The sequence below is a fragment of the Elephas maximus genome, chromosome 1 (genome assembly GCF_024166365.1).
Source record: "Elephas maximus indicus isolate mEleMax1 chromosome 1, mEleMax1 primary haplotype, whole genome shotgun sequence".
Taxonomy (NCBI): Eukaryota; Metazoa; Chordata; class Mammalia; order Proboscidea; family Elephantidae; genus Elephas; species Elephas maximus.
Genome location: NC_064819.1, coordinates 200,771,138 through 200,797,696, shown reverse-complemented (window position 1 = coordinate 200,797,696; position 26,559 = coordinate 200,771,138). Strand labels below are relative to the sequence as shown.

Sequence of the window (26,559 nt, the reverse complement as noted above, 5' to 3'; positions counted from 1 at the left end):
TATGAAGTTGGTGATTTGTTTCTCCATCACATTAAAAAATGTCATTGGAATTTGGATCGGAAGTGCGTTGTATGTATAGATGGCTTTTGGTAGTATAGACATTTTTACTATGTTAAGTCTTTCTATCCATGAACAAGGTATGTTTTTCCACTTAAGTAGGTCCTTTTTAGTTTCTTTAGTAGTGCTTTGTAGTTTTCTTTATATAGGTGTTTTACATCTTTGGTAAGATTTATTCCTAAGTATTTTATCTTCTTGGGGCTACTGTGAATGGTATTGATTTGGTGATTTCCTCTTCAACGTTCTTTTTGTTGATATAGAGGAATCCAAGTGATTTTTGTATGTTTATCTTATAAGCTGAGACTCTGTCAAACTCTTCTATTAGTTTCAGTAGTTTTTTGGAAGATTCCTTAGGGTTTTCTGTGTATAAGATCATGTCATCTGCAAATAGAGATAATTTTACTTCCTCCTTGCCAATCCGGATGCCCTTTATTTCTTTGTCTAGCCTAATTGCTCTGGCTAGGACCTCTAGCACAATGTTGAATAAGAACGGTGATAAAGGGCATCCTTGTCTGGTTCCCGTTCTCAAGGGAAATGCTTTCAGGCTCTCTCCATTTAGAGTGATGTTGGCTGTCGGCTTTGTATTGATGCCCTTTATTATGTTGAGGAATTTCCTTCAATTCCTATTTTGGTGAGAGTTTTTATCATAAATGGGTGTTGGACTTTGTCAAATGCCTTTTCTGCATCAGTTGATAAGATCATGTGGTTTTTGTCTTTTGTTTTATTTATATGGTGGATTACATTAATGGTTTTTCTAATATTAAACCAGCCTTGCATACCTGGTATAAATCCCACTTGGTCATGGTGGATTATTTTTTTGATGTGTTGTTGAATTCTATTGGCTAGAATTTTGTTGAGGATTTTTGCATCTATGTTCATGAGGGATATAGGTGTGTAATTTTCTTTTTTTGTGATGTCTTTAACTGGTTTTGGTATCAGGGAAATGGTGGCTTCATAGAATGAGTTAGGCGGTATTCTGTCATTTTCTGTGCTTTGAAATATCTTTAGTAGTAGTGGTATTAACTCTTCTCTGAAAATTTGGTAGAACTCTGCAGTAAAGCCATCCGGGCTAGGGCTCTTTTTTTGTTGGGAGTTTTTTGATTATCATTTCAAGCTCTTTTTTTGTTATGGGTCTATTTAGTTGTTCTACTTCTGATTGTGTTAGTTTAGGTAGGTAGTGTTTTTCCAGGAATTCATCCATTTCTTCTAGGTTTGCAAATTTGTTAGAGTACAATTTTTCATAATAATCTGATATGATTCTTTTAATTTCATTTGGGTCTGTTGTGATGTGGCCCATCTCGTTTCTTACTCAGGTTATTTGTTTCCTTTCCTATATTTCTTTAGTCAGTCTGGCCAATGGTTTATCAATTTTGTTAATTTTTTCAAAGAACCAGCTTTTGGCTTTGTTAATTGTTTCAATTGTTTTTCTGTTCTCTAATTCATTTGGTTCAGTTCTAATTTTTATTATTTGTTTTCTTCTGGTGCCTGATGGATTCTTTTGTTGCTCAGTTTCTATTTGTTCAAGTTGTAGGGACAGTTCTCTGATTTTGGCTCTTTCTTCTTTTTGTATGTTTACACACATTTTTGGGGGAACATAATTCAACCCATGACAGATCCTATTCATAAAAGAACTTTAAACAAGTTCTCTCTGTTGTATGGAAACTTTAAGAAGCCAATGAGACACACCTGAAGTGGCCTGGGAAAATGCTTCCAATCCTAGTCAGACACTTATGGTTGATTATATCCATGTCAATGAATCGGTCAGTTGAGCAGAGACTTTGTGATTTCCAAAGCCTATTGATGAAGTCTTTAAGGGCTAAAATTAGATTGGGAAAGTATGGGAAATAGTAGAAGTTGAATGAAAACTTAGAATGTTTAAACAGACTTTCAACAACAGTTATCTCTTATGTTATACAGTCTTAAAATAACTTCTAAGACCTTTTTAGTAACTTGATGCTAAATTGAGTTAATACATATTTGTCATAATTTAAGCTTATATACTTTTGCTTTTTATGCCACAAGGAAAGGGGTGTGTGTGTGTATGTGTGTGTGTGTGTGTGCATGTATATTTGGGTCTGCTAATGAGCATGTTCATTTTTGCCATTTAAAACGATACACTATAAAAGGTATGCAACAAAGACATTTAAGAGGTTGGTTAAAAATAAATTTATTTTATATTGTCAAAAGTTTTATCTGTCTGACTAAAGTTCAGTGGTTTAATTTATGAGATTTTTAGGAGTTTATCATTAAATAATACATAAAACAAAGAATTGGGTTTCTTGCTGTTAAAATGACAAAATTTTCTTTGATTTTTTAGTTGAAGGGTTAATTTATTCTTTGTGTAATCTGCCTCAAAGACAAAGGTTCGGTCTTTCATTAGAATAAGATTCCTGAGTTGAAAATCAAGCTACACAGCTTTAGGAAAAAAAAAAAAAAAAAAGCTAAGGTTTTTCCTTTAAGATCTTTGAGTAAAAAACTTTAGTGTTGTTTCTCAGAGGCCCACAATAAACTCCTAACAATTCTGGAACTTCATGGAAAGCCACAAAAAATTTTTATAAAAGAAAAGCACTAAAAAGTTTTATTTAATAAATTACTTGGAACGCATTGTCAAAATCAAGAGAAATTCCTGATTCTCTTTGGTTTAAAATTTATGTTAGTATTTCCTGTTGTGTTTTTGCCTAATATTAGATAGCAAATGCATAATATTATGACATAATTTTATCATTATTTATTAATTGCTAACTTGGTTGCAACTTTATCAAAGCCAGTGGTTTGACTAGGTAAATCACACCATTTACCTGCCAAGTTTTATTATTATTATTATTCAGATATTTAGAGACTTGATAATCTTGGTATATCCTGATTATATGGTGTTATGTCTCAAGATTATTATGTATTATATCTGACACTCTTTAAAAAATATGGTTAATGGTTTTATATATATATATATTTATTGAACTTTAGATGAAGGTTTACAGAACAAACTAGTTTCTCATCAAACAGTACACACATTGTTGTATGACATTGGTTAACAACCCCACGACATGTCAACACTCTCCTTTCTCAACCCTGGGTTCCCCATTACCAGCTTTCCTGTTCCCTCTTGCCTTCCAGTTCCTGCCCCAGGGCTGGTGTGCCCCTTTAGTCTTGTTTTGTTCCAGGGGTCTGTTCAATATTTGTCTGAAGGGTAAACCTCAAGAGTCAATTACTACTGAGCTGACAAGGTGTGCAGGGGCCACACTCTCAGGGTTTTTCCAGTCTCTGTCAGACCAACAAGCCTTGCTTTCTTTTTGAGTTAGAATTTTGTTCTACATTTTTCTCCAGCTCTGTCTAGGACCCCCTATTGTGATCCCTGCCAGAGCAGTCAGTGGTGGTAGCCAGGCACCATCTAGTTGTACTGGACTCGGTCTGGTGGAGGCTGTGGTAGATGTGGTCCATTAGTCCTTTGGACTAATCTTTCCCTTGTGTCTTTATTTTTCTTCATTCTTCCTTGCTCCTGAAGAGGTGAGACCACTGGGATATCCCAGATGGCCACTCACAGGCTTTTAAGGCTCTAGACGCTACTCACCAAAGTAGAATGTAGAACATTTTCTTTATAAACTATGTTATGCCATTTGAACTAGATGTTCCCTGGGTCATGGTCCCCATAGCCCCCGGGCCAGCAATTCAATCCCTCAGGGAGTTTGGATGTGTCTACAGAGCTACCATGAGCTTGCCTTGTACAGGTTATGCTGGCTTCCCCAGTATTGTGTACTGTCTTACCCTTCACCAAAGTTGCCACATCTATTATCTGTTAAGTGTTTTTCCATCCCTACCCCTTCTCTCCCTGTAACCATCAAAGATTGTTTTTCTTTTTGTATGTAAACCTCTTCATGAGTTTTTACAGTCGTGGTCTCATATAGTATTTGTCCTTTTGCGATTGACTTATTTCGCTCAGCATAATGTCCTCCAGATTCATCCATGTTATGAGATGTTTTACAGATTCATCATTGTTCCAATGGTTTTATTTAAAAATATTTTTATCTAAAGTTTTTTTTTTTTAACTGATTTTATTTGGCCTTCATGCTATACTTGTAATTAATTTCTATCAGTTCTTTCACTATAAAAGTATTATTTTTACAAATTAATCATGGCCATATTAAGTTTTGTCATCTGCGAATAAGTTTTTACTTTGCTGATTTGCTGAAAACATTTGACCAAAATATCTCAGCAAAAAGATGGACTATATTGGACTTGTGAAAAGGACAGTGAATAGACTAAATAAAAGTCCAGAACTCCTATGGAGAAACCAACGGGTTCACAGACTGCAGCTCATCCAGAATTACGTGGAACAGAAATTAACTACATAAGGCCAAGTAAATGAAAGGAAACTATGTGTTTTATGTGGGAATATTGCTGAGGTTTTAAGGTCCTGCTTTCTGGATATAGGAAAACATTTTCCTTTCTCTTAAATTATCTAACTAATGGGTTTATATATTACAACTCTTAAATTAGACGTTCTTGTTGGTAAACTTAGCAAAGTTGTAACTATCATAACCAGGTAAGTGTCTGAAGTCTGAGCCATGATTTTTCAAAATAGAACAGGATTAGATTTCCTATTAGTTCTCTCAAGGAATGTTTGTGCCTTAATAGATAAATATTGCTGTGTTTATAGTAATACTCAGTCTAAGGTTTTGCAGAATGTAGTTGCAGCTAAGGCACATGGAAAGCCATTACTGATGCTACTTATGTACAGAAAAACACCTCATGAGATTTCTTTCCTTGGTTCAAAGAACTCAGGGTCATGATTTCATTGGTTATTTCAGACAATTGGCCTAATATTATTGTTAGTGTTTCTATTCTACCTCCTAGTTACCTCTTGTTGCATTTGTATAATTAATACAAGTAGAACAAGGCATACATAGAATTAGACTACAAGCTACTTGGTTACACACTGTAAAACCCTTGCAAACACCAGATTTATTTGGCTGGTTACCATCAGGAATAAGTACATGGGTTAGATCACTATTGCAAGGAATAGTAATATTCTTAGTCTGAATCCTGATAGTATTAAAAAACCAAAAACCAAACCCAGTGCCATCGAGTCGATTCCAACTCATAGCGACCCTATAGGACAGAGTAGAACTGCACCACAGAGTTTCCAAGAAGCGCCTGGCAGGTTCAAACTGTCGACCCTTTGGTTAGCAGCTGTAGCACTTAACCACTATGCCACCAGGGTTTAGGCATAATAAAATGTATTTTCTATTGTCTTACACACTTAGAAGGCAAAAGAAGGCCTCGGGCTAAAATGTTGGTGTACATTGAGTCTGCTCACTTCAGCAAAGAACATCACTCTTACTTAAGATCCTGGTGAAGAACCAGGTAGTATCCAGTGGTAAACCAGCACTGTGATTTTAAAGATCCTGCCATGAAAAACACTAAATAGACAGTAGATAAGTGGTAACTTTGGTGAAGGGTAAGACAGTACACAGTACTGGGGAAGCCAGCACAACTTGTGTAAGGCAAAAGCATGGAGCTCCATAGATACATACAAACTCCCTGAGGGACTGAATTGCTGGGCTGAGGGCTGTGGGGACCATAGTCTCAGGGAAAACCTAGCTCAATTGGTGTAGTTTATAAAGAAACTATATATAACAGTTTATAAAGAAAATATTCTACATTCTACTTTGGTGAGTAGCATCTGGGGTCTTAAAAGCCTGTGAGTGGCCATCTAGGATACTCCACTGGTCTCACCCCTTCAGGTATAAGGAAGAATGAAGAAAACTAAAGATACAAGGGAAAGGTTAGTTCAGAGGACTAATGGACCATATCTACCACAGCCTCCACCAGATCAAGTCCAGTATAACTAGATGGTGCCTGGCTACCACCACTGACTGCTCTGACAAGGCTCACAATAGAGGATCCCGGATAGAGCTGGAGAAAAATATAGAACAAAATCCTAAGAAAAAGAAAGTCGAGACTTGTTGGCCTGACAGAGACTGGAGAAACCCTGAGAGTGTGGCCCCAGCACACACTTTCAGCTCAGTAATGAAGTCATTTCTGAGGTTCACCCTTCAGCCAAGGATTGGACAGGCCCATAAAATAAAACAAGATTAAAGGGGCACACCAGCCCAGGGGTAAGGAATAGAAGGCAGGAGGAACAGGAAAGCTGGTAATGGGGAACCCAGGGTTGAGAAGGGAGAGTGTTGACATCATAAAACAATATTTGTACTAACTGTTTAGTGAGAAACTAGTTTGTTCTGTAAACCTTCATCTAAAGTGCAATAAAATAAATAAATAAAAAGCCTACCATGGCTGCCATCAAAGGGCTCAACTAAGTCCATGTATTAATCATCAATGTGTTAACTCCAATCTCTAATAAAAAGGAAAAATGATTTAGGAGATAATATTGGAGCAATTATTCCCTGTCTTTGAGCATAAAGAATGTGACCCAGCTGGAGCTGGACTCACAAAGACTCATAAAGACACATCAACTGGGCCCTGAGGTATAAAGACAATAGCTAAGACAAACTGAAAAAAAAAAAAAAGATCATCTTTTAGGAAGACATTCACTAAACAGGGCATAAAAGCCACTCTTTTTCTTTTAATATTTAGTAAACAATCAGTTATAAACAAACAAAAGGTCAGTAGCCACAATGAAAGGCCTAGGTCCAATATTTGCCCCTCCCTGAAAATACACCAAACAATTCTGAGCCGGGCTATATTTCAAAATGGACACTGGTCTTGAATGACCAATGTCCAAAAACAAGTGGCAAGAGTGAGACAGCCCCCACAGTGCTATATTAAAAACCCTGTTTCCTTTGCTGGGCTTCCTCCCCCAGCCCCCAGCTTTGCATCTGAATCCTACTTTTGCTTGGAGGTTATATGTAAACCCCATTGCGCCTGCATAGTATGATTAAGAATGTTGCTGACGTAGCTTGTATGAACTCCTTACCTGTAAACCCTTTCAAAAGTAACTTGCCTGCCCACCCTTAGTGAGCAGTGTTGGCAGCAGCAGCTCCAACTGACTCCTTTCTTAGTACAATGAAGGTGTCTTTCCTGTTCTCCCACCTTGGTCTCTCGTTTATTGGCCAATATGGGTCATACCAAGCAAGAACCTCAGGTTTCTACCCAGTAGCATATTTATTATTTATTTATATTCTGCTTGGTGCAGTAAAAAGATATTTATGAATGAATTCCTTCTTGTAAATATGCCATTAAAAATGCCCTTTGGCATTTAGAAACTGAGGAAGTAAAGAATAATTGATTTCTGTGTGATTGTCCTCTAGCCTCATTTCTGTCACCTGTGACTCTTTAGCAATCTATAAATGGATGTTTTCATGGGGCTGTCCCATTGGTTTGCACTCATTTGAACATTTTTTATTGAGCAAGTCCTTTGTGTCAGGCACTATGCTAGAAATGGTGGCTATAAAGATGATTTCTATTCTTTATGATAGACGACTTTGGAGACAAGGCAATAAGTACATCAAAAGGAATCTATCAATACTAGAAAACATATACTAAAAGCCAAATGAGAGCTACTGCCACAAAGAATTGAGTTGAGGTCCTGGTAGTCTGCCCTGATGCATAAATCTTACCAAAGTTACATTTTTCAGGAATAAGCTCAAAGGATACAATCTCAGCAAAGTTAACAGAGAACCACAGGCTGCGAAAGTTTGGGTAGTGCAGTTGCTTAGGACTTTCTAATTTCCTTATGTGGTTTCTGGTAACAATGTTCTTTTGCTTAGGACAAGATCCTGCCAGGACCCTGGAAGCCCCAAGTAGAAGCTTCTTATACCCGTAACTTCACTGCCCCTGAAATTGCAGCCTGGTTATCTTTTATTTCCTTCTATGGTTGTATGAACTGCCTTTTATGAAGCTGTGCCACTTGAATCTGGTGCCTGGGATCTGGGTACAATTTCTTAGTAGGCCACAATGCCATTTGAAAACATCGTATAGGTCATATAACAATGATTTGCACTACACACACACAAATGCATTGCAATTACATAGCAATGAGCAGCTGAGGGCATGTGCTGTCCATTATCTTCAATGTCTAAGAGTATTTTAGGGACACAGAGAAAAGGACTGGTGTCATAAGGACATAGGCCTCAGACTGGACCTTGAAATAAAGGTCAAATTTGTATGCCTAAGCACTGATGAAAGAGTTTTAATTTTCCAAGAATCCAGTTTTCTGGTTTTCATGGAAGCTGGGGTAACCCACATAGTCCATTGCCCTTAGGTGTCCTTTTGGACATTGAGCCTTGAAAAAACCAGTTCCTAAAAGCCACGTTTGAGTCCAACAATGGACAGTTTCAGGAAACAGATTCCAAGGGTCAGCCTGGGAGCCATGTTTAGAGAAAATCAGTAATGATTTTAATTGTTCCTCAAGCCAATACTGTATGAAAATCCTTCCTGACTACAAATTTATCAGTTCTGTTCCCACCCTTTTTCATGGCAATGCCAGTAAGATCTGCTACAAGAATTTTGGATGTTCTTCTCATCTTTGGAACAGTTCTAACACTCTAGTGAAAATGTAACCCCAATTTGCAAATCACATATCCCATAAACTTCAGTTTCTATTATTGGCTTAATATGATTTTTGTTTTAACAGCACCAAGAGGGCAGGCATCCCATCTGTCTTGTTCCTGAATGTATCCCTAATGTCTAATACCCTGACATACACAGTAAGCACAGGGTTGAAATCTATTGCCATCCCTGATCTGATCTAATCTGGTCTCAATGTCTTAATGTATGCTATTAAGTAAAACGGTGTTCATAACTTAAACAAAGAAACAAGTAAACAAAAGCCCCACAGGTTTACCACCAGGTTTCTGTTTGAACCTAAGTAGAAGTGAGTTAGCTCTTCAAAACAAAAACATTGAAATTGTGTCAAGGAAGCAGGGCCAAGATGGTGGAATAGACAGGTGATTCCGGTGAGCCCTCTTACAACAAAGACCTGAAAAAACAAGTGAAACAATTGTATTTATGACAAGCTAAGAGCCCTGAACATCAAAGGCAAACTTAGAAAACAGACTGAGCAGTAACGGGAGGAAGAGACAGTTCAGAAGCAGACAGGTGGTGCTGGACCTGAATCACCAGGAGCCCTCAGGTACCATTCCCAGGGGCGGCTGCGGGGGGCTAGTGGTAGCCTTCAGCCGCAGTTTCCTCAGGGAGAAGCAGACAGCTGCACAGCCTACTCACACCTCCGGAACCAGAGAACAATGGAGCTCTCGGCAAAAGCTAAGTACTTGCGCATATTTTACCGTGCCCACCCCCGCCCCCACCCTCCAAGCTGACTTCAGTGACTGTTGATTTCCCTGAGCCTGAGATAGGCCCTGTTGAGCTCTTAAAGCCATCCTCTCGGCCTTGAAGAAGGAATAAATTCACAATTGGGGTAAAAGATAATTTGGCAGCTCCACTAACCTGGGGAGTTCAGGACAGAAGCGGCTTCTGTCCAGGCATGAACAGTCTGTGGACTTTGAGCACCTTTCCCCCCTGCATGGACCTGTGCGGGCCTATTTCAGGAGAGGCCCTTGTTGGCAGACTACAACTGTTTCAGCTGTATGGTGGAGAGGTGGGTGTTTGATGTTTGACACCACTTTGCCTATTAAACAGGGTCCTCACCTACCCACATCAGGGGCCCAAGGACTGGTGGCCCCACTCAGATCACCCAGCCAGGCCAGAAAGGGATCCAAGGATAACTGGTACCTCCCAATCCTTACAACCAAAAACTCTAGGTGCCCATGGTCCATCTGCAGAACCCACCCACCTGTATACTCTAGGGGAGAGGGATGCTCTTTCCTCAGAGACCCTTGGGGGATGATTCTCAGCCCACTGCCTTGTTCAGAGAGTGACCCCCTGCTGCAACCAGATACGTGTACCTACACCAATCACCCCACCCCTCTAAGACTGTAGGACAGGGCTTGTACCACACACTTGATGACCAGCTACCTGGACACCTGAGCTGAATCCATACAAGAAAAGTGAATGGACTCCTAGACTGATATACCTGATAAAAGCTCTAGCCATCTGGTGACAGGACATCAGAGCTTCAAAGGTGAAAATAATCAGGCCAGCTCACTCCAGCAACCAATATGGGCATATCAAAACAAAACAAACCAAGAAGCTAGGATACAGTAAGTAAATATAAAATAAACTAATACAATAACTTATAGATGGCTCGGAGACAACAGTAAATATCAAATCACATGAAGAAACAGACCATGATCACCTCAACAAGCTCTCAAAACAAAGAATAAAGGGATCCTCTAGATGAAAGTGCCTTCCTAGAATTACCAGATGCAGAATACAAAAGATTAATACACAGAACCCTTCAAGACATCAGGAAGGAAATCAGGCAATACACAGAACAAGTCAAGGAACACACAGACAAAGCAGTTGAAGAAATTAAAAAGGTTATTCAGGAACATTATGAAAAATTTAATAAGATGGAAGAACCCATAGACAGACAGCAATCAGAAATTCAGAAGATTAACAATAAAATTACAGAAGTAGACAACTCAATAGAAAGTCAGAGGAGCAGAATTTAGCAAGTAGAAGCCAGAATTTCTGAACTTGAAGATAAATCACTTGGCACTAATATATTTGAAGAAAAATCAGATAAAAGAATTAAAAAAAAAATGAAGAAACCCTAAGAATCATGTGAGACTCTATCAAAAGAAATAACCTATGAGTGATTGGAGTACCAGAATAGGCAGCGATAAGAGAAAACACAGAGAGAATTGTTTAAGATTTGTTGGCAGAAAACTTGCCTGATATTGTTAAAGATGAGAAGATATCTATCCAAGATGCTCACCGAACTCCACATAAGGTAGATGTGAAAAGAAAGTCACCAAGACATATTATAATCAAACTTGCCAAAACCATAAAGAAAGAATTTTAAGAGCAGCTAGGGATAAAAGAAAAGTCACCTACAAAGTAGAGCCAATAAGAATGAGCTCAGACTACCCAGCAGAAAACATGGCGGCAAGAAGGCAATGGGATGACTTATATAAAGCATTGAAGGAAAAAAATTGCTGGCCAAGGATCATACGTCCAGCAAAACTGTCTCTTAAATATGAAGGTGAAATTAGGATATTTCCAGATAAACAGAAGTTTAGGGAATTCATAAAAACCAAACCAAAACTACAATAAATACTAAAAGGAGTTCTTTGGTTAGAAATCAATAATATCAGGTATCAACCCAAGACTAGAATACTGGACAGAGCAATCAGATGTCAACCCAGACAGGTAAATCACAAAAATAAATCAAGATTAAAAAAAATGCTCAAAACAGGGAAACAGACATGCTATTATGTAAAAGAAGATAGCGTTAAAACAATAAAGAGGGACTAAGAAATGAAGTCATAGATCTTTCGTATGGAGAGAAAGACAAGGCAATATAAACAAATAAAAGTTAGGTTTAAATTTAGAAAAGTTGGGATAAATATTAAGGTAACCACAAAGGAGACGAACTATCCTACTCATCAAAATAAAATACAAGAAAAAAATAGAGACTCAGCAGAAACAAAATCAACAACAAGAAATAAGAGGAAAAGACAATATATAAAAAAAAAAAAAACTACTCAGCACAAAAAATTAAGTGGGAAAAAGAAACTTTCAACAACACACAAAAAAAGACATCAAAATGACAGCACTAAATTCATACCTATCCATAATTACACTGAATGTAAGTGGACTAAACGCAGCAATAAAGAGACAAAGAATGGCAGAATGGATAAAAAAAAACATGATCCATCTATATGCTGCCAACAAGAGATACACCTTAGACTTAGATACAAAAACAAAAACTCAAAGGATGGAAAAAAAATATATCAAGCAAACAACAATGAAAAAAGAGCAGGAGTGGCAATATTAATTTATGACAAAATACACTTTAAAGTTAAATCCACCACAAAGGATAAGGAAGGACACTATATAATGATTAAAGTGACAATATACCAGGATATAAAACCATATTAAATATTTATGCACCCAATGACTGGGCTGCCTTAAAATACATAAACCCTATCAGCATTGAAAAGTGAGATAGACAGCTCCATAATTATAGTAGGAGACTTCAACACACCACTTTCAGTGAAGGACAGTACCTCCAGAAAGAAGCTCAATAAAGACACGGATGATCTAAACACCACAATCAACCACTTGACCTCAAAGACATACACAGAACACTCCACCCAACAGCAGTCAAATATACTTTCTTTTCTAATGCAAATGGAACATTCTCTAGAATAAATCACATGCTAGGTCACAAAGCCTTAGCAGAATCCAAAACGCTGAAATATTATAAAGCATCTTCTCTGGCCATAAGGCCATAAAAGTAGAAATCAATAACAGAAAAATAGGGAAAAGAAATCAAACACTTGGAAACTGAACAATACCGTGCTCAAAAAAGACTGGGTTACAGAAGACATTAAGGACGGAATAAAGAAATTTATAGAATCCAATGAGAATGAAAACACTTCCTATTAGAACCTTTGGGACACAGCGAAAGCAGTGCTCAGAGGTCACTTCATATTAATAAATGCACACATACAAAAAGAAGGGCCAAAATCAAAGAATTATCACTACAACTTGAACAAACAGAAAGCGAGCAACAAAAGAAACCCTCAGACACCAGAAGAAAGCAAATACTAAAACTAGAGCAGAATTAAATGAAACAGGAGACAGAAAACCAATTGAAAGAATTAACAAGGCTGAAAGCTGGTTCTTTGAAAACATTAACAAAACTGATAAACCATGGGCCAAACTGATGAAAGAAAACAGGAAAGGAAGCAAATAACCTGAATAAGAAATGAGATGGGTGATATTACAACAGACTCAACTGAAATTAGAAGAATCATATCAGATTACTATGAAAAATCGTACTGTAACAAATTTGAAAACCTAGAATGGATGAATTCCTAGAAACACACTACCTACCTAAACTAACACAGAGGTAGAACAATTAAATAGACCCATAACAAAAGAAGAGATTGAAAAGGTAATCAAAAAACTTCCAAAAACAAAAGCCCTGGTCCAGACGGCTTCACTGAAGAGTTCTTCCAAACTTTCAGAGAAGAGGTAACACCACTACTACTAAAGGTATTTCAGAGCATAGAAAAGGATGGAATACTCTCAAACTCATTCTATGAAGCCACCATATCCCTGATACAAAACCAGGTAAAGAAACCAAAAAAAAAAAAAGAAAGAAAGAAAATTACAGACCTATATCCCTCATAAACTTAGATGCAAAAATCTTCCACAAAATTCTAGCCAATAGAACTCAACAATATATCAAAAAAATAATTCAGCATGACCAAGTGGGATTCATACCAGGTATGCAGGGATGGTTCAACATTAGAAAAACAATTAATGTAGTCCATCATATTAATAAAACAAAAGACAAGAGTCACACGATTTTATAAATTGATGCAGAAAAGGCATTTGACAAAGTCCAACACCCATTCATGATAAAAACTCTCAGCAAAATAGGACTAGAAGGAGGATTCCGCAACATAATAAAGGGTATTTATACAAAGCCAATAGCCAACATCATCCTAAATGGAGGGAGTCTGAAAACATTCCCTTTGAGATCGGGAACCAGACAAGGATGCCCTTTATCACCACTCTGATTAAACATTGTGCCAGAGCAATTAGACTAGATAAAGAAAGAAAGGGCATCCAGATTGGAGAGGAAGAAGTAAAAGTATCTCATCTGCAGATGACATGATCTTATACATAGAAAACCCTAAGGAATCCTAAGAAAACTACTGAAACTAATAGAAGAGTTCAGCAGAGTATCAACATACAAGATAAACATACAAAAATCAGTTGGTACTGGTACAAAAACAGATACATAGACCATTGGAACAGAACTGAGAATCCAGACATAAATTCACCCACATATAAGCAGCTGATATTTGACAAAGGCCCAAAGTCAGTTAAATGGGGGAAAAGACAGTCTTTTTAACAAATAGTGCTGGCGTAACTGGATATCCATCTGCAAAAAAACTGAAACAAGATCCATACCTCACACCATGCACAAAAACGAACACAAAATGGATCAAAGACCTAAATACAAAATCTAAAACAATAAAGATCATGGAAGAAAAAATAAGGACAATGTTAGGAGCCCTAATACATGGCATAACCTGTGTACTAAACATTACTAGCAATGCAGAAGAGAAACAAGATAACTGGGAGTTCCTAAAAATCAAACACCTATGCTCATCCAAAGACCTCACCAAAAGAGTGAAAACATTATCTACAGACTGGGAAAAAGTTTTTAGCTGTATTTCCCATCAGTGCCCGATCTCTAAAATCTACACGATACTGCAAAAACTCAACTACAAAAAGACAAATAACACAACTGAAAAATGGGCAAAGATATGAACAGGCACTTCACTAAAGAAGACATTCAGGTAGCTAACAGATACATGGGGAAATGCTGACCATCATTAGCCATTAGGGAAATGCAAATCAAAACTACAATTAGATCCCATCTCATTCCAACAATGCTGGCATTAATTCACAAACATGAAACACAAAATAATAAATGTTAGAGAGGTTGTGGAGAGACTGGAGTACTTATACACTGCTGGTGGGAATGTAAAATGGTACAACCACTTTGGAAATCAATTTGGCGCTTCCTTAAAAAAAAAGCTGGGTGGAAATCCTGATGGCATAGTGGTTAAGCGCTATGGCTGCTAACCAAAGGGTCAGCAGTTTGAATCCGCCAGGTGCTCCTTGGAAACTCTATGGGGCAGTTCTACTCTGTCCTATAGGGTCGCTATGAGTCAGAATCGACTTGACGGCACTGGGTTTGGTTTTTGGTTTTTAAAAAGCTAGAGATAGAACTACCATACGATCCAGTAGTCCCACTCCTTGGAATATATCCTAGAGAAATAAGAGCCTTTACACGAACATAATATGCCACCCATGTTCATTGCAGCACTTTTTTACAATAGCAAAAAGATGGAAGCAACCAAGGTGCTCATCAATGGATGAATGGTAAATAAATTATGGTATATTCACACAGCGGAATACTACACATCAAAAAAGAACAGTGATAAATCTGTGAAACACTTCATAACCTGGAGGGATCTGGAAGGCATTATGCTGAGTGAAATTAATCAGTTGCAAAAGGACAAATATTGTATAAGACCACTATTATAAGAACTTGAAAAATAGTTTAAACAGAGAAGAAAATACTCTTTGATGGTTACAAGAGAGGGGAGGGAGAGAAGGAGAGGGCTTTTCACTAATTAGATAGTAGATAAGAACTATTTTAGGTGATGGGAAAGACAACACACAGTACAGGGGAGATCAGCACACCTGGACTCAACCAAAAGCAAAGAAGTTTCCTGAATAAACTGAACGCTTCAAAGGCCAGTGTAGCAGGGGTGGGAGTTTTGGGACCATGGTTTCGGGGGACATCGAAGTCAAATGGCATGATACAATCTATTAAGAAAACATTCTCCATCTCACTTTGGAGAGTGGCATCTGGGACCTTAAATGCTAGCAAGCAGCCATCTAAGATGCATCAATTGGTCTCAACCCATCTGGAGCAAAGGAGACTGAAGAACACCAAAGACACAAGGTAATAATGAGCCAAGGAGACAGAAAGGCCACATAAACCAGAGACTTCATCAGCCTGAGACCCGAAGAACTAGATGGTGCCCTGCTACAACCGATGACTGCCCTGACGGGGAACACAACAGAGAACCCCTGAGGGAGCAGTACAGCAGTGGGATGCAGACCCAAATTCAGGTAAAAAGACCAGACTTAATGGTCTGACTGAGACTAGAAGGACCCTGGTGGTCATGGTCCCCAGACCAAGACAGGAACCATTCCCAATGCCAACTCTTCAGACAGGGATTGGACTGGACAATGGGATAAGAAAAAGATGCTCGTGAAAAATGAGCTTCTTGGATCAAGGAGACACGAGACTATCTTGGCATCTCCTGTCTGGAGGAGAGAGGGCAGAGGGGGTCAGAAGCTGGCCAACACAAAGAGAAAAAGTAGAGGGAAGGAGTGTGCTGTCTCTTCAGAGGGAGAGCAATTAGTAGTGTATACAAATTTTTGTATGAGAGACTGACTTGATTTGTAAATTTTCACATAAAGCACAATAAAAAAAGTAGTATATAAAAAAAAGTGTGTTAAGATATAACATAACCCAAGATAGAGAATCCAAATTTGTCAGTGTCACCTGAGTGAGATTTTAAAAGTTATGAAAATTTGAGCAATGAGGACTCAGGATATCTGGACTCAGGATATCTCAGTCTCATTTAAAAACATCTCTCAGAAGTTCATACCAGAAAACTTTCAATTCTGAGACCCCTGTTTCATTTCCTTTATATCACAATGCCTTTAAAGAGTATGCATAAGAAAATGTTGATAATGAAAATTCCTAGGCATTGGGGGAAAAATTATCAAGATATGTAAAAATCTTATTTCCTGGATATTGTTTTTTATCTCTACTCTGAAAGGTAGGATTTGTTCTGAGTTGTGAATCTGTCATGGCATGAAATCAGAAATGACTTTTCAATGAAGTTATTTTTATTAAAATCCTCAAATTGCCCTTCGAATTGAGGATTTATGGACAAGCATAAAGTTCAATTTCAGAGAAAAGTGGGGTTTAAAACTGGGGTTTGGGTGGGATGAAACTGGCTTCTTTTATGTTGCTTCCTTCTGCTATACTATGGGTATAATACCTACTCCAGAGATCTTGCCACTTCTAGTAGGCTGAAGCATATTTTATGGATCGATGATTTCTGGCATGGATATGCTTTCTAGTAAACATTTTTATTTTTTCTTTACCAATCACAATGTATATATAATGGTGAGGGTGAAAACAAAAATTTCACATTGGAAGCATCTATGGACGTTACAAGTGGGAAACTTTCCCTCTGGTTTTGGACCAGTCTAAATACTGGAGGGATATTTATATATGACTGGCACTTGCTTTTACCTAGAAGTCTGATTAAATGTAATTAAAATACCCCAAACAAGGATATAGGTCACAGATCAGAAATGGATGTTTACTGTGAACCTGAAATGAACTTTGGATCTTTTTTCACCTTCCAAGAATACAGCCGTGGTTAATAGTCAACAACCCTTGGACTCAGTATCATATCCCTGGAGAAACACTACCCTCCACTCCCCATCCCTCTACAAACATATCCACAAAGGAAAGCAGCCAAGCTTCTGTATACATAAGTTTTATTTGTAAACCCACATTTATTTTGTTTATATACCCACATTTCTTAGTTTGGAGACACGTATTTTTTTTTTTTTTATAGATTTTTTTTCCCCCTTACAGTATTCAGACTGGCCAAAAACCAGGGAAAATGTCCTTGAATTGTAGCCATGATAAAATTTTATTTAATACTTATGAAAGCACCCACACATCAAATTCCTGTAATAAGCTTCAGCACGAAGTGTAATCACAATGCTTAGCTTCAAAGGTCAAACGCCAGTTCCTATTATAGATAAGCATATTCCCACAGAGCAGGGCAGCTATTGTTGTGGCTATCAGCAGAGAAAAGCCTAGGGGGGTGACAGCCTCTCCTGGAGGGGTGGATGGTTTTAGCTCCATACCCCTCTTATCTCTTTGAACAGGATCAGACCAAACTGCCTTACAGTCCTTGGGACCCCACTTACCTACTTACCCTGCTGGAACATTAACAGTTGCCTTCTTCCCCCTAAACTCTGCGCTTTTCTTGGGAATATTTAGAAGTTCCATCTGGTTCTCTGCTCAGCCATGAATGAACTGACTAGCATGAAATTTTCTATGGAAGTTAATTATCTTATTTAAGAAGTATTGAACTGAGGCACAGCAGCAAATTTACGGATTAAGGTTTCAGTTTGCATTTGAAAAGCAAAGTATAGCCTCAGTTGTAGAAAGCAGGGTAAAGACATTTCCATAGATGGTCCTGCAAATTTACCATTCAAATTGGGGGATGGAGATCAGTCACACGTTTCAAACTGATGAAATACTGATTGGAGGGTCTCTTTGAAGAAAAGAAAAAAAAGAATACTCTATAAAAGCAGCTGAGAAAAAGAAAGTTAAGTAGGAGGAGATATGTATACTCTCTCCTTTAAAGAGGCAACATAACATTTATGTTCTGACATTTCTTTTAAGAACAAGAGATTATAACAAAGCAAGAAAAATGAAGTAGTGAAGTAGTTGTACATTAAGTTCAACATTGTGACACTTGTAGAAAATAAGTAGCAGTACATGGAAAAATGCCAAAATGTATCCATTCAAGAGATGATAGAAGGCCCTTTCCTTACCTTGTTCATCCAAAAATCTCCAATTCATCCTTCAAGTCTTATCCCAAACACCACCACCTCTGGAAAGCTACTGCTGTTACTGCCAAGAAGCACCAAGCTTCTCCTCAGTGCTCCCTGGCACTTGCCCAAAGTTCCATTTTAACATTCACCACTCTTCAGGGATCATTTACATTTCTGCTGTCCCCTCTGCCTCCCCAAGACTGTAAGCCCTGAAAGACAGACACTGTAACCTGTTCATCTTTGTATTTTTGGTGTATAACAAAGGGAAGTGGTATCTATCCATTAATTAAGCTTTGCTAAGATGTTTTATTGTATCCACTCAATGGCAACTAACAATGGCAACAAGATGTTGTAAGTAGAGTCAAGCATGTGTCTGTGCGTGATTTAAAGAATATACCTGAACAACAGATGTGAAGTGATGGTGACATGTCCTCCAAATCTATGGAATTTCAAAATGAACAGCTCAACACAGGACAGCTCTGCTGCTAGCGGGGTCATTTTTGTGCACAGAAGAAATGTCCTTAAGAGCTTGATGAAAAATGCCACCTTATATGTGCTGACAAGTTCTTTGAAGTTTCACGAAGATAACACATGTTTTTAATAGTCTAAATAATCACTTTGGAGCTATTTTCAACCTATGTGAATTGCCAGTGAGCGGCATGGGAATGTTTTTCTTTCTTTTTTGTACAAAGGTAGAATAAAATGTTCTATCAGGTAGATATATTCAATTCACAGATCATCCCTGAAAGTTTAACTTGTTAGAGCTATTCAATCTGAAGAAACCCAATCACAATGAAAACTAACACAGGATTAATATTTTGGCTCTTAAGGCAGTATGCACAAAAGAGAAATAGGATCTCAGAAATATTTGTGCTTCCATTAATTTTTTGACTAAAATTAAAAGCAATGAAAACTTAAGTTAAAAGGAATCCAGAATGATTTTTAAATTCTTGTGAAGATACTAATGTAACATGAACTACTCCAGTCCTATTCATTGGTCTACTGTTTGCCAGCTCCATAAAAGTTTATTAAGATTCAAATATCTGGTGTCCCAAGAATGTTCATACCTACTTCTCCCTTTAAGAGAAGCAGAAGAGCAGCTTTAGGTATGGTCTATCTTTATTCCAGAAAATGTGGACAACGCATACGATTCTTACACATTCAAATATGTGCGAGACTGAATAGGAACACTCTTACTGCTGAGCTGAGTCCACAAGTTTCCCTGAGATGTACGTATCACAGAGGATTCCCAGTTCTAACTCTGTTTGACAGCTTCCAAACAACGCGATAGTGTGAACAGAGGATTGTACAAAATATAAGCGTCTTTAAAAAAGATTTACGTTGTATTTTTAGAATTAAAAAAAAATTAGTCTTCTTGGCTGAAAGTTGACAAATGTGTTTTCAACTTTAAAACGTCTGAAACCGGCTCTTTTCTTTCTTGATAAAAGCTGAGTCCAGTGATGTGCTCAACATCTGTGATCCGGGCTCTGTGTAACTTCATCAACTCTTCAACCCATAAGGATTCATGCTTCCCATGCTAGGAGAATGGGAAATAAAGAAAAATCATTGGAAAACAATCAGTTCCAAGCTCTCCATCTCCCCGCTTTAAGTAATCAGCTATGATACTTTGGCTCCCAAGTATCAGATAATAGAAAATTTGTTAGCATAGTTCCTGCTCTTGAGCAGGTCACCATCATATTTGCTTAATTAGATATATCAAATCTTGGTCAAGGAAAGACGACCTAGTATATACAGAAGAGTGTAGGGTTAAAAAAATGTTGACACTCAGAAGCCACATAGCATGGTAGAAAGGATATGAGAATTCACATGAAGAAACTTAGATTCAAATCTTGGGTTCTACCACTACTTTACCAGGTAAACTGGGGCCAATTATTTAACATCCGAATCTGGATTCCCTTATGAGCACCCTTTTTATAGGGTTGCTTTGAGGATTAAAATGTAATAAATGTGTGCAAATGCACTATACAAACACTAGTTCTCATCAGAATGAGTTATTTGCTCAGTTGCATAAAGAATGGGTTTGGGCATTCAGCATCCCATTTTTGGTGACTGGAGTCTGGGGTCTTAAAAACTAGCAAGTGGCCATCTAAGATGCATCAATTAGTCTCAACCCACCTGGAGCAAAGGAGAATGAAGAATACCAAAGATATAAGGTAAAGATGACCCCAATAGACAGAAAGGGCCACATAAACCAGAGACCACGTCAGGCTGAGACCAGAAGAACTAGATGGTGCCCCACTATCACTGATGACTGCCCTGACAGGGAACACAACAGAGAATCCCTGATGGAGCAGGAGAGTAGTGGGATGCAGACCTCAAATTCTCATAAAAAGACCAGACTTAATGGTCTGACTGAGACCAGAAGGACCCTGGAAGTCATGGTTCCCAGACCTTCTCTTAGCCCAAGACTAGAACCATTCCCAAAGCCAACTCTTCAGACAGGGATTGGACTGGCCTATAGGACAGAAAATGATGCTGGTGAGGAGTGAGCTTCTTGGCTAAAGTAGACACATGAGACTATGTGAGCAGCCTCTGTCTGGAGGGGAGATGAGAAGGCAGAGGGGGACAGGAGCTGGCTGAATGGACACAGGAAATACATGGTGGACAGGAGAAGTGTGCTGTCTCATTAGGGAGAGAACAGCTAGGAGTACATAGCAAGGTGTGTAAGTTTTTGTATGAGAGGCTGACTTGATTTGTAAGCTTTTGCTTAAAGCACAATTAAAAAACAATGGGTTCGGGGAAGTGGTAAAACACAATTTCATTTCTGGCAAGGTAGTAGAGTCTTAGATGACTTGAAATCAGAAAGGAATTAAAGGCAGATACTCTGGCAAATGCAAAGATAATGGACAAAGCAGGTAAGAGGGACAGAAATCATACATGCATGTGGTAGTGTAAGTTTCTCTGAAAAAGGCCACTGGAGAAAGTCAGATGAAGAAAGTATCTACCAGTTAGCAGGCTATGATTGTTTGACTGTTCTTTAAAGACAAACTTCAATAAAGGTTCATGGTCCTTTGGAACATTATTCATTGAAAATGTTGAATACAGACTTTTCACATAGTCGGGAAATAGATAAACTCCATTTTCCCATTAACCTCCAATCACCCACTATCCAATACTACTACCCCATGCAGTTTCCTTCTCTGTAGGAGCTCTTACTCTTTCTCTAAGGAGAACAGCCTTGACTCAGCAGACTGTCTGGCCAGTAGATAATTTGTCAACTGTTCCAACTTTCATGGAGGTAGATAAAATATGCACACAAAGCATCTGTTCTCTCAGGACAATATTCAACTAATCCTTAGACACTACTGCAGGGATGAAACAAGGATAACTGACTTGACATTCAATTGCTAAGTATGTGTGATATACTTTCAAATAATCCTCTCTCCAGTTCTAATTCAATAGTTTGTGCCTTCTAGGTCCATTGCTATTATAGAATTTGATAGATACTGGTACAACAGCTTTTGGAATGGTAGAGATGGAAAAGGAACTCAATGCCTAACTCACAGCACTTAACACCATATTGGTCAAAGAGATTTAAGCATAAGCCTTTTGCTGCCTTGCTTTTTTGGGGGGGAGGATACAGAATGCACATGTGATATGTAGAGAAACAGAGCTCATCTTCAGCCCATGTGGAACAAAGTCACATGCTAAGAGTGATGTAGCAGAAAGACAAAAAATGTCTGGATGCCTGGTGGTGTTGCTGACCCAATGTGCCATATCTAGACTGTCTACCTCAGGAGTTCCTATTACATGAGGAACTCTTTACTTGCTCAAGTCACTGTAACTGGGTTGTCTGTTATTTTCTGCTGAACACAACTCTGATATATTTAATAACAATTTAATCTCTCAAGGAGGGTAGAACTGCCCCATAGGGTTTCCAGGGAAGAGCTGGTGGGTTCTAGCTGCCAGCCTTTTGGTTAGCAGCCGAGCTCTTAACCACTGTGCCACCAGGGCTATGAGATAAAACAATAAAAAAGGGAATACTTGGCATGTATCCAACAGTTGCCAAAATGTTGATCATTTAGCAGTTAGATTCCCAAAAGGCAAATAAAAATAGTTGAAATCTTGCTATTCTATATTTAATTCTGAAAATAAGGAAAAATAACCTGATGGGACATGTATTCTATGAGGAATGGTCAAATTGTTCAGAAAGTTAATCATAAAAACAATTAAGGAGAGACATGTCTTCAGTTTTTCAATGACTGGTACATAGAAAGACTACTAGATGAAGGATGGCAAACAGCCCACAGCAGATATCGCTAACTGTTTTGTTCACTGCTGGGTCCCCAATTCTAGAATAGTACCACAATAAATATTTGCTATATGACTAAATTTTTTTTTTTTTATATGACTAAATGGCTGGACCAAAGAAGGGGTAAATGAATTAATGGAGGAGTGAATAAACGAGCAATCACAGCACTCTTTCCTGCTGAGCTCAAATGAGGCCTCAAGATCCTTTTGACCACAGGATCCAGGAATTCACCACCCATCCACTGGAACTGATATGAAAGCCAAAATCTGCTTGCTGACTCTGGTCTAGAGTGACTTTATGTAACTTCAATGGAAAAAAAGGAAAAAAAAAAAAAAAAAAGCTAAAAAATGTAGGAAGTACTCTAAAAGAAAAATATTGTGGCTCACCTAATGAAAAACTTAATTATTAAAATTTTAAGTAGTCTTTATGTTCAAAGAGAAATAAGCTGATATAAAACAATTGTTTCCAAACAAATACTGAAATGACAAGAGACTAAGAAAAAATACTTAAGGATAAACATACTTTCTAAAAGAAACTAATAAACAGAAAACTCATTTGAAATGTTGTCTACCCACAACTTTAAAACTAATTTATGTTGGTCTCAACCCACCTGGAGCAAAGGAGAATGAAGAACACCAAAGACACAAGGTAATTATGGGCCCAAGAGACAGAAAGGGCCTCATAAACCAGAGGCTACGTCAGCCTGAGACCAGAAGAACTAGATGGTGCCCGGCTACAACCGATGGATGCCCTGACAGGGAACATAACAGAGAACCCCTGAGGGAGCAGGAGAGCAGTGGGATGAAGATCTCAAATTCTTGTAAAAAGACCAGACTTAATGGTCTAACTGAGACTAGAAGGACTCCAGAGTTCATGGTCCCCAGACCTTCTGTTAGCCCAAGGCAGGAACCATTCCAAAGCCAACTCTTCAGACAGGAATTGGACTGGACTATAGGATTTTTTTTTTTTTATATATATAGGATAGAAAATGATACTGGTGAGGAGTAGGCTTCTTGGGTCAAGTAAACAAATGAGACTATGTGGGCAGCTCCTGTCTGGCGGGGAAATGAGAAGGCAGAGGGGGTCAGAAGCTGGCCAAACAGACATGAAAATAGAGGGTAGAGAGAAGGAGTGTGCTGTCTCATCAGGGGGAGAGCAACTAGGAGTACATAGCAAGGTATACATAAATTTTTGTAAGACAGACTGACTTGATTTGTAAACTTTCACTTAAAGCACAATAAAAATTAAAAAAAAAAAACTAATTTATGACAGTGCTGATCCCTCTGGAATGATAAATCCAGTTTCAAAGCAAGAATAAATTCATACTGTAAATAAACCTAGAACTTAGTAGCTAACCCACAGGAGGTTACCAAGTTTTTACATTCTGATCTAATTTTTAATGTCTTTAACAGATGGCAAGAGTGGTATTCTCTGAAGGTAAATCATCTTAGAGGATCAAATTTAAAAACCATTTTGTAATTTCAAAGTGCATGTATATTCAAGAGTTATGTTTTTCCCACAATAATATCAGATGTGAGGCACACACACACCACACAGATAAACACATTTATGTTTTCAATGTTTAAGGTAAATAAACAAAAGCTACTTACCACGCAGCTCTCACTGTTATCAGTCCTGTGAGGCAAAATGAAAGCTAATGTGTCTAAATTTTCACACTGCAAGGGAGTCTGCGAGGTATTTTCACAGCTTGTTAGCACGATGAAGAAATGAGTTGGAATCACAACTTCTTGATTACGGATGAGTTTGCGGTTTCTGTAAAATATGCCAGTATTCACTTTAAGAAAGACGTAACTACCTTCCTTTTAATGACTATTTCAGTAGGGCATGCTTGTAATATATCTAAAAATAAAATTCAGCAAAATTATTAAATATATTAGCAATTATTATAAAAAGTGAATAATCATAATATCTCAATATATTCTCTCAGATTGATAGACAGTGATAATTGGAAGACAGTCGGACAAATTCAATCTGAACAATTTTTATTTTCTATACAAATTTGTTGAACTTTGGAATTTTCTTTTTAGTTTTACCTAAAAACCCTGGAATGTAGATATTAAAAAAAAATGAGACATCTTTTTTAACACCTACAGCCAAGATGTTAATGCATTATTGATGGCCTTTTAAACTCTATGCACTTATGGTATGGGCAGTGGCCAGAAAGAGAACTGGTAAGGATTTTTATTTCAGTTCCTTTAGAAAGGAGATGTTGCTATGAATTCCCCATTGTTTTAACTGGCTTTTCTTTTGTATCCCAATTATTATTATTTTTTCCCTTACTGCATGTTATCAAAGATGTCCCAAGTAACATCTTTATATCATCTTAATTCTCCTATTTCCTTTGGCCTCAAAGTTACGTTTTATAACACGCCCTCTTCCCCACCCCCAAGCACATTCCACAATTTAAAGTGGCAGGATCACTTTTTTCAAATGCCATCTTATATGGAATTAAAATGTGCAAAACAGATTAAAGGAGAAGACTCTGCATGAAGCTGTGAGTAGGAAGAGTGTAGACTCCTCTTCTTTATCCATTCTATCACTGGAGCCTATGAGGCAGCCATGTAGGACCCTTATGCCTGCAGGGATACAGTAAGAAAACTGCAATTTTTACAGACTACTAGTTTTTTTTTTTTTTTTAACATGCTCACAAGGAGCCCTGGTGGTTAAGGGCTTGGCTGCTAACCAAAAGGTCAGTGGTTTGAACCTACCGGCTGCTCCATGGGAGAAAGGTGTGACAGTCTGCTTCAGTAAAGACTGACAGCCTTGGAAACCTATAGGGCAGTTCTACTCTGTCCTTTAGGGTTGCTATAAGTTGGAATCAACTCCATGACCATGGGTTTGGTTTTGGTTTAAAATGTGCTCACGGATATATATGCATAAACAGTAGCCCCTAAGTCAGCCTGGAAAAGTTGGAAAGTTCTCAGACAGGGAGTAGATCTCAGTAAAAGCTTCAATCTCTTTCTCTCTCTCTTTTTTTTTGGCAGCCTGAGTAGCAAAATTGCTTCAGAGAGTCTTAAAATTATTATTTTAATAAAAACCAACCAGTTTCTAAAACGTTCTATTCCTCTCCTTTTATAAAAACAACACCATTGATGACTTCCTCAAGATGACTACTCCATCATTCTCTGCTTGCCACTAAAATCCCCAGCCAGAGATGGATAAATGCCACGACATTCATCAGAGACCACTAGGCCTGGGACACTACAGCTTTATAACGCTACTCATTCTTTGACTTATAACGTCTGTAGTCACCCCAGATGGTTCTTCATCTTCTAACTGACAGTATATTAATGGTAATAATTAGCCCTATATACAGATTTTCAACTAAATCAAAGTTGTTTCTTGCTTCTTTAACACATAGCATTTAAACTCAGTTCAAGAATTACTCATCTGAGTTGAGTGAGAGAGATATACTAAAAAAATATTTAACTGAACACTGAGAAATATCAAAATTATTCAGATATCTCAGGGGGTTCCAATGTAGTCAGAAATGTCACGTATGTAAATAAGAATGATAAAAAAACCAGATAAAAAAGGTTTTGCTGACCCAACTGGACAGTAATTCCATTTGACAGCCATTTTTACAAGTAAATGAAATATGTTCTTACTTTTTCAGAGTCTCCAAGGAATCATAAAGTCCATCATAATCAAAGTCAAACACAGGACCACTGACGACATTGACGCCATTTCTTTCTTCAGCATACCTTTGCAATAGGGTGCCATGGATGTAGTGCCATATAACTGAAAAGGGAACGGAGGATAGTGTAGTTTCAAAGGACAAGGTATCATGTTGTTATGTGAAATAAATTAACAATATGATCCAAAATGATCATATGTAATAATTAGAGATAAACTAAGTTTGGCTTCTGCCTTAATGTGAGGCCAAAATCCATTGTTCAGCTTTGGCCTTTGAGGACCTAGTAGGCAAA

General features: G+C 37.9%; 1 protein-coding gene across 1 annotated transcript in view; it reads right to left on the bottom strand.

The window, feature by feature from the left end:
* Positions 1-17,253: 17,253 nt before the first annotated feature.
* ENPP1 (ectonucleotide pyrophosphatase/phosphodiesterase 1) overlaps positions 17,254-26,559 on the bottom strand; it is an 88,263-nt gene continuing 78,957 nt past the window's right edge. The window contains exons 23-25 of the mRNA XM_049900932.1: positions 26,239-26,371; positions 24,220-24,382; positions 17,254-19,873 (exon numbers count right to left, since the gene is read on the bottom strand). Coding sequence (XP_049756889.1) covers positions 19,703-19,873; positions 24,220-24,382; positions 26,239-26,371 — 467 coding nt within the window. The 3' untranslated portion in view covers positions 17,254-19,702. The remainder of the gene's footprint in view (positions 19,874-24,219; positions 24,383-26,238; positions 26,372-26,559) is intronic.